General features: G+C 35.8%; 2 protein-coding genes across 3 annotated transcripts in view; both read right to left on the reverse strand.

Annotated features, from left to right (window-relative positions):
* hecw1b (HECT, C2 and WW domain containing E3 ubiquitin protein ligase 1b) overlaps positions 1-4393 on the reverse strand; it is a 39424-nt gene extending 35031 nt beyond the window's left edge. Inside the window, exon 1 of the mRNA XM_016519200.1 lies at positions 4171-4393. Coding sequence (XP_016374686.1) covers positions 4171-4215 — 45 coding nt within the window. The 5' untranslated portion in view covers positions 4216-4393. The remainder of the gene's footprint in view (positions 1-4170) is intronic.
* A 2223-nt stretch (positions 4394-6616) lies between these two features.
* On the reverse strand, positions 6617-8061 carry LOC107713641 (C-C chemokine receptor type 4-like). 2 transcript variants are annotated; one of them, XM_016519210.1, is made up of 2 exons: positions 7983-8061; positions 6617-7885 (listed from the first exon to the last, which is right to left on the reverse strand). In XM_016519210.1, the coding sequence occupies exon 2, from the start codon at positions 7849-7851 to the stop codon at positions 6787-6789; it is 1065 nt and encodes a 354-aa protein (XP_016374696.1). In that variant the 5' UTR covers positions 7852-7885; positions 7983-8061; the 3' UTR covers positions 6617-6786. The 2 variants fall into 2 exon arrangements, with proteins under 2 accessions (XP_016374696.1, XP_016374697.1); XM_016519211.1 differs by having other exon boundaries at positions 6617-7882; positions 7983-8045.
* Between the last annotated feature and the right edge of the window lie 709 nt (positions 8062-8770).

The raw sequence follows: 8770 nt of genomic DNA on the forward strand, positions 1-8770 counted from the left end.
GGACACGCAGCAAATCCAATTTCACACACAATCATCAGCAGTTTCTGCTTCCTCCATTCAACTGGGCAATCTGGGAAACTTACAGGACAGATCATGCTGGAAAGAGGCTAGAATTCAGACCAGGAAAAACGAACGAGTGAAAAATGACACCTCAGACTGCACCAAAACAAGCAATACATTTCAGAAATACATAACCTATGTGTTCCAATACATTGAGCTTATCCAGCTGCCACGGGTTCCAATCTGGCATTTCCTCTTTCTGTTCCTGTGACTTCAATATTGTTTCTTGATCTCTATTCACTCTTTACTGACAATAAAATCCCTAAGGGCCAAAAATAAACATCTGTCTGCTGTTAAGGAAGATTTGAATTGCAAAATCGATAGCATTTATGGCATATTGCTGATTATCTAAAAAAAAAAAATTACACTACAACTATTCAAAAGTTTGGGGTCAGCAAGTTATTTTTAAAGAAACAAATACTTGCTTGAGCAGAAAATCAGCATATTAGAATGATTTCTGAAGGATCATGTGACACTGAAGACTACAGTAATGATGCTGAAAATTCAGCTTTGCATCACAGGAGTAAATTACATTGTATAATATATTCAACAAAAATGTTGAATTTAAATAATATTTCACAATATTTCTGATTTTACTGTATTTTCCAAATGCACCCTTAGTGAGCACAAGAGACTTCTTTCAAAAGCATTACGAAATTTTAGTGACCCCAAATTTTGAACAGCAGTGTAATAATTTAAAACTTCATTTCCATGTCAATGTAAAGCCTAAAGTGACCATTAATTGTCCCTAAGTACAATGCAAAAAGTTGTAAATAAAACAAAGATTACTGGAGTCTTACTAAAGTTTTACAATCAAATACTATTTAGTTTTTCTAACTTAGTGTGTTATTTGCCATGTCTTTGTAATTATTTGTGAAATTTACTAGTAGTGAAAAATATCTTAAAAAAAATTACTTCTATTTTAAGTGCCTCACTGTTATGTGAGGATGTTATGTTAAAATTATGGAATTATGCCACAAATGCGTAACCTGAATCTGGAATGTTCCATTTGTTGCAGAATATAATTTTATGTCGACTGGCCAAAGATTGTATGAAATTGCATTGCACTGAACTAAAAAAATGCATGTATATAAGGCATGAAAACAGACGAGAATTCGGTCAGGGCTTCATCTGCCGTGATTTCCTGGCCAATGCAAGAAAGTCACCGCAGGGCAGAGGGTCAATCGCAGCACAGCAATATCATTAGCAGACCTCCAGTGGTGCGGACACACGTGACCCTCGTAAAGGTTAATGAAACGGCAGATAACAATTTTTCTAATGAGGTCACTGCTTTACTCCTTTTTGTTGACAGAAAATAGTAGGAATGCAAATTCCGATGCTGATTGAATCATTGTGACACGCCGAAACAAATCGAATCTTCCACTGGGCGCGTTTGTGTTTACAAGATGAAAGGAAGCTTTAACAATGCACCTTGCAATCACACTGACACAGATAAATTAATTATAATCATTAAGGCCCCGGGGACAGGCTCCATTAAATACCACTGTGTGTGTCTGTGTCTCGCGCAGGATGAGATGCATTAGCTCGAGCAGCGTCAGGCTCGCCGTGCCAAAATGAAACCCGAGAAACTTAATGTACTTACATAACGGAGTGGGATATTTCTCCCCAGAATACAGAGATCAAGCCACAATTCTGTTAGAAAGAAGATCTGAAGTATGTGATCTCCTCTGTGACGTAGAACAGACTCTAGCATGGCACAGGACACCGCAGTATATCTGCTAACATCTTGCATTTATCCTTAATGGCATAACTACCATGATACTATTTTTGCACCTCGCAGTTTGTTTACCATGAGAAACCTGGCATTGTATACTATGAATATTCCTAGTTTTGTGACAAATTGCTTATACTCTTCTACTGTACAAAAGCATCTGCTAAATGTATAAATGTAAATGCAGTTTTGCAAATTATAACAGGATGCCACTTGCATTGTATACTGACAGTATTGCTGGTTTTGTTCTTCTATATTAAGTCACTTTGGACAAAAGTTAAATGCATATGTAAATGCACTTATACAAATCTGCATGCATGCATAAAAACTAGGAAAAAAGCAAAATAATCATATTTATTTTAGATTAGACTTTAGAATGCATGTAATTATATTTAGATTATATTTTAGATTATAAATATGCCACTAAAAAATGCAATGCTTTGTGACATCAGTTTAGTAGAATTTATTACATACTATTTTAAGTATGTATTTTAATTTTATTATAGCTTTAATATAATAAAATAAATGTTAAATTAAATATATATTCAAAATTGTACATTTTTATAATTATAAAAGGACAATAAATTAATAAATTTTTGGTAACGATTTACAATGAGATCCCATTAGTTCACATTAGTTAATGCATTAACTAACATTAACTAAGAATGAGCAATACCTTTGTTACAGTATTTATTAATCTTTGTTAACATTAGTTAATAAAAATACAACCATTCATAGTTCATGTCAGCTCAGGTCCATTAAACTTTTGATTTGAATAATGTCTTAGTAAATGTAGAAATTAACATTAACTAAGATTAATAAATACTTTAGAAGTACTTTCATAGTTAGTTCATGTTAACTAATGTAATTAACAAATGTTAGCAAATGGAACTTTATTGTAAAGTGTTCCCACATTTTTAACTTATAAGACATACTAATGAAAATAATGTATTATAAAATTACATGATCATAAAATCAGATACAAGCAGACACTCTGGGACCGTATTTACAGTAAATGTCATGTATAAATAAAAACTTATGAAGTCAGTTCACTCAATAACGTCCACGTCATCATGTGAAGGTCGTTCAACGGGAAGCACTTCTGCCTGGAAAGGAACAAGGCCTTTTTTTCCTCTTCTGAAGCTTTTCTGATTTTAGAGCGGATCAATAGACTGCTGGTCTCAGGTGAATCAATACTAATCTACCTCATCTCTGCTCCTCGGCTAAATGATTTCTGCTCTTAACGACTCCTGAGTAATGAACACACGTCCCCAACTAAACACGGACAACCAGCTTATCATCCGTCGCAGACATCAGCTTTTACATCCATTATTTTATTTGCTTGTTTATATTGCTATTGAATTTCATATGGCATCCCTGTTTGAGATGACTTCCATTTGTCACTTGAAGACAGAAAACAGCTTGTTATTTTCCAACGTAAATATTTTCACCAGATTTTAAAGTGCCTGTATTACCATACAGCCACGAACAGTTATATAATCAAAAATGATTATCGACCTATGACTGTCTGAGTTCATCATAACTTCATTTGCATTCACTTAGGATGGAGTTTAGGTGTAGACATTTTAGTAGTGGTGTAGTTTTAAATATAGATTGTAAGGTGGTGTTTGGGTAGTTTGTGATTTATTTAACGACCCTCAGACTTTTTATTATTGTAAAAATATATATATTTTTTTATTATCCCAATTACATTTATTTAATAAATCTTAAATAGTAGTAATAATTTGACAGTATTTTTTACCCAATTTAATCCCAACTTTTAGTGTCCCTGCTACAGTTAGCTAACCTTCAACAATCTAAAAAAGTAAATATAGTTTTTGATGTGAAATATATATACGTCGCATTACTTCTCTTGTCATTATTTTTGTTTTTATTTATTTATTTGTTTTTAAATTTGCACATCAATACTTATGGCTTCATATATGTATAAATATTACATTTAGTCATTTAGCAGACGCTTTTATCCAAAGCGACTTACAATATATATAATTAAATATATATACACACACACACATATATAAGAATACATATAGTATATGGCTTTAGGTGTAGTGTTGCTGTGTTTTAGGCTTTAGGCTTCAGGGATGAGGATGAGGATGAGGATGAGGATGCTCATCTGGGCCAATTACACACGCAAACGCGCGCGCACGACACAAAGACGTTGTTGATGTTGAACATCATCTGAATAACACCAGGCAAAATCATTCGAAACAGCTTTTAAAACAGCATTATTTCGCAGCGCCGTACACTACTGAAGCCTACTGACTGTTACCGTACTGTCAACCACTGCCCCTCGCTACAGACATCGCAAATCACGCCTGGCTAGCGGTACATCAGTGTAATACACACACACTCACCTGGGTCAGTATCAGCTGCCGGTGAATCATCACCTTCTCGTTCATATGGCCATTATCCGTCCCATATTTACCCGCACAACAGCCGCCCTTTCCTCACATTTGCCCTGTTTGCTAAGCTACCGCAGGAGATGCTACATCCTCTTTCCTGGGTACCAGGAGCCTGTAACCAATGGAAACGCTCAGTCGGATTGATTTCAGTTTTTTTTTTTTTCCCTTCCAGTTATGATCGTGGTTACGTCATTCACCCCACCCGCGCACGTACGCACATTCCGCACTGATTGTCTGGACGCTGACTGGATGTCTGGATAGCGACTGGCTGCTGATTGGTCGTCCCTATGGTGACTGGATTTGATTGGATGAATAGGCGGTTGGGCTTGAATGTGATTTGATGTTCCTCACAGGACGCAGTTAGTGAACAAGTGCTTCTGGGAAACTGTGTTTTGACGAAAAATGCTTGTTTGTGAAAAAATGGGAATGGAAAGATATGTATATGAATTTAGAAGAGATTATAATATGAATTTAGAAAGAGATTATAAATTAATTTAAAGGTTATAAATAAGCACAAATATAGATTTAGATTTAGATTTAGTAATTTAGCAGACACTTTTATCCAAAGCGTCTTACAAATGAGGACAATAGAAGCAATCAAAACAGTTAGAGGGTCAAATAAAGGTGGAACAGACGTGTTTTTAGTCGTTTCTTGAAGATGGCTAAGGACTCAGCTGCTCGGATTGAGGGCAGGTCATTCCATGAGTATACCTCTATAGTGTATATCAAATATACCTCTGTATGTGCACTAGACACTTTTATAAACCAATTTGATAATATGTTTACTTGTGTATTGCACTACAAATCATCTTGCACTCTGCACTGCTTCCCCTAAAATATCTCTTTTTCACAATTTCATGTACAGTATTTATGTAAAGTTCTTGTACAGTCTCAGATTATGTGTATGTTTAGCCAAGCTTGGAAGACAACAGCGAAGAATCGATTCTCAGAATCGACTCAATCGATTCTAGAACCAGGACTCAGAATCAATTCCAAAAATTTCAGAATCAAACAGCCCTGTGAAGAGCTATTGTCATTTTCATTTGGAAATACTGTATTGTGTATTTCTGCAGAATTTTGCAACATTCTTATTTGGCAAGATCTGGTGGATGAACATTTTGCGTAGCTTCACAGACAACAACTGACTGAATTAATTTTTTGTGTCTTAAAGGTGGGGTAAGCGAGTTTTCAAAAACGCTTTAGACAACTGATTCGGGCGAGTAGCAAAACAAACTTGTAGCCAATCAGCAGTAAGGGGCATGTCTACTCATGATGTGGAGGAGAGAGAGTGCTGCGCCGTAACAGCTAAAGTCTGTCTAGTACACTGGACGCGACAAAGCGAAAATCATTTGAAATTTGTGTCAATATGTCATGAATAGAACGCAGGCTACCAGAAATCACTTACCCCACCTTTAAATATTCAATTAGCCATGAGCAAATTAGCCAGTTAGCCATGACTACTGATAGGATTGCAAACAGTAAAGCTGCTGCTTGATAACAGGCAAAGAAATACCCAGAAACCAACAGTATAGTGACCTAATTTTTAATCAAGCCATTCTTAAAAAGAAAAGTGTCAACTACAAAGCACTAAAAGATGGTTAGTTAGTATGATGCAATGTAAAGAGAGCTGTAAAACATTATGGATTAAAAAAACAAAACAATGCTTGTGTCTTAAATGAAAACAACCACAACCAAACAGATTATTTATAATGATTTATTGTCATGCCTTAAAATGATTTTAGAGACCAAAAGAATGTACTACAGAGAATGGGTTAATTCTTAAAATACAGATCTGATGAATCACAATGATCTGATGAACAGGATGTATTTTGACAAGACAGGACGTTTACTCATTTCAGAGAAGTTTAAAAGAAGCAAATGTGTGAGTTTCATATACTGTTCAAAGAATAGGTCAGCAAACAGAGAGAAAAGATAATAGCAGGAAGCTTCCTGCCACTAATATTTTTTTTTCTCAGAATACACCAGCAATTAATGGCACTGAAATAATCAACAAGTTGACTTACTTATAGAAGTCTTTACAACAATAATTTTACACAAAACAAAAAATTAGGAGATATTTAATGGCAAAGGAACCCATAGGTTAGGATTAAGGTTACACAATACACAGTATGTTGCAATGTCACAAATACCTTTGATATCAAACACATTTTTTCGAAAGTAAAATAAATGTGAAACTTTTATATTTTAATTTTTAAAATGAAAATCTAAAAACGTTTCACATTTATTTTACTTTCAAAAAAATGTTTTTGATATCAAAGGTATTTGTGACAAAATATTTACATATGTACATCAAATTATTACAATTTTTATTATTATTAATTATTACAAAACAATTATTATCAATGCTTTTTCTAAATTACGTCAAATTGAACTCATTAGACATATACTCGTCATTAATATGCATTGAATGAAAAATTACTGAACATTACATTTTGGATTCTTAGTTTTTCTTTTATCTTGGTGCTCATACTTCTGTCCTGCTAACAATACATTTCTCAACAATTGCATTTCACACATACAAACCAGTCTTGTTAGTCCCATAAATGCTCAGTAGTCAGTGTTTGGGCTCCTGATTGATGTGGTTTTACTGGTTGTTGACAGCATGGCAACATCGATCTTCAGACACGGTATACGCTTGGACAAAAGCTTCAGAAAATGGTTTTGAAACTTCTTCCCCAAAAAAGTGTAGAAGACAGGGCTGATGCAGCAGTACAGGTAGGCAAAGTTTCGTGTGACGTACAGCGCATAGTCGAGGGCGTTTGAGCAATTGTTCTGCTCTCCAAAGGACATCTTGATGGCTTTCAACAGGATGACCACGTTGTAAGGCGTCCAGCAGATGAAGAAGGTAAAGACGATGATAAAGATGAGTTTGACCGCCCTGCACTTCTCCGTCATGCGAGTGGACATGATCCTGATGGTTATGCAGATGTAGCAGTACAGGACGATAACCAGAGGCACCAAGAAGAAGAGGAAAAACTGCTGATAATAACCAATCAGCTCCCATTTTGTGAGGAAAATCTGGTGGTAACCAGTCATTTCGCACAGCAAACCGTCTCCACCGTTCATCACATCGTGAAAAACTATATCCTTTATACTAGCCAAAATACTGAGCACCCAGATAACGGCGGATGACGCAAACGCGTACGCCGTCCTTCTGCTCTGGGCTGCAGAGATGGCGTGGACCACCGCAAGGTAGCGGTCAAAGGTCATGAGGGTGAGGAAGAGGATGGAGCTGTTGAAGCCGATGGAATAACAGCTTCCCACCAACTTGCAAAGGCCTCTGCCAAAGATCCATTCAGATTTGTGGTAGACTGCCCAGAAAGGGAGGCTAGAGGCGAAGATGAGGTCTGAAATGACGAGGTTGAGCAAGAATATGTTGGTAACCGTGCTGAGCTTCTCATATTTGTAGATGATGCACAGCACCAGTCCATTTCCAACCAAGCTCAGCAAGAAGTTAGTGTAGTAGAAGGCTGGGAGAAATGCTGCTCCGAACTGGAGCACATCGCTTTTCTTGCATAAAGCAACCTCTCCGGTTACGACTTGTCCTTCGTATCCCGTGTAATTGGATTCAGTGAAAAAGTTGTTGAGGTCATCATTATCAAAATAATCCATTGGTATCTATCTGGTTGCTGATGTCAGATTTCTGCTGCAATAAAGTCAAACAAAAGCAAACACACAATAACACAGTTAATATACATTTGGATTGAGATTCATTCTGAGCATCAAATATTGGCTTCACTCACCAATGCCTTTGGTAGAGGAGTTTGTGAAACTCTCAGCAGCCCTGGCAGAACTGATACAACCACGTTGTGGCTTACCGAGAAAACTCAGCACACATGATGAACGAGGAACTGCGAAGAGCATTTAAATCACCTCGTCAGCACTACGTGAAACCGCACCGCCTTCGCTATTTTTTGATGAATGTTTTCAAAATGTCATGGGGAAAATATTATTTTTTTTGAGAGAGAGAGAGAGAGAGAGAGAGAGAAATTACTTTTTTGAGAACGAGAAACAACTTGAGAAGTAAAATGATTATGAAAAGATTAAAATTCTAAAATATTTATTGTCATTTTAAGAATTCCAAATGTCAGCTGCACAGTGCACAAATGAAATGATAAATTCATTAAAAAAACACCACAAAATCCTACGTGCATTCATGAAAAAAAGAACATGAACAGGAAACATTAAATAATAAATAGATGTTAATTGCTGCTCTTTGCACAAATCTATCCAGTTAAAAATAGACATGCCAAAACTATACTACTAAGATTACTGCTAAAACCTACAAGAAAATTCTCAAACAATTAAAAGTATAATTAAATAATAATAATAATAATAATAATAAATGTTTTAGTAGTAAAAATGTTCCTATAAAAACTAACAAATAGCCCTTGAGCAGAAGTATTCTCAAATTTCAACATAAGCGTTCAACGTATAGCCCGTAGAATTGCTTCACATCCTGTACAGAGGTAGCTTGCCTGGGGCAGTGCAGTGGATACAGTATAGCAATTTTTCTTCAAAGGAACAATTC

This window comes from Sinocyclocheilus rhinocerous, unplaced genomic scaffold (assembly GCF_001515625.1).
Source record: "Sinocyclocheilus rhinocerous isolate Xijiao unplaced genomic scaffold, SAMN03320098_v1.1 scaffold898, whole genome shotgun sequence".
NCBI lineage: Eukaryota > Metazoa > Chordata > Actinopteri > Cypriniformes > Cyprinidae > Sinocyclocheilus > Sinocyclocheilus rhinocerous.

Coding starts and splice junctions, on each gene's coding strand:
- LOC107713641 (XM_016519210.1), bottom strand. CDS start 7,851: ATGGATTATTTTGATAATGATGACCTCAACAACTTTTTCACTGAATCC.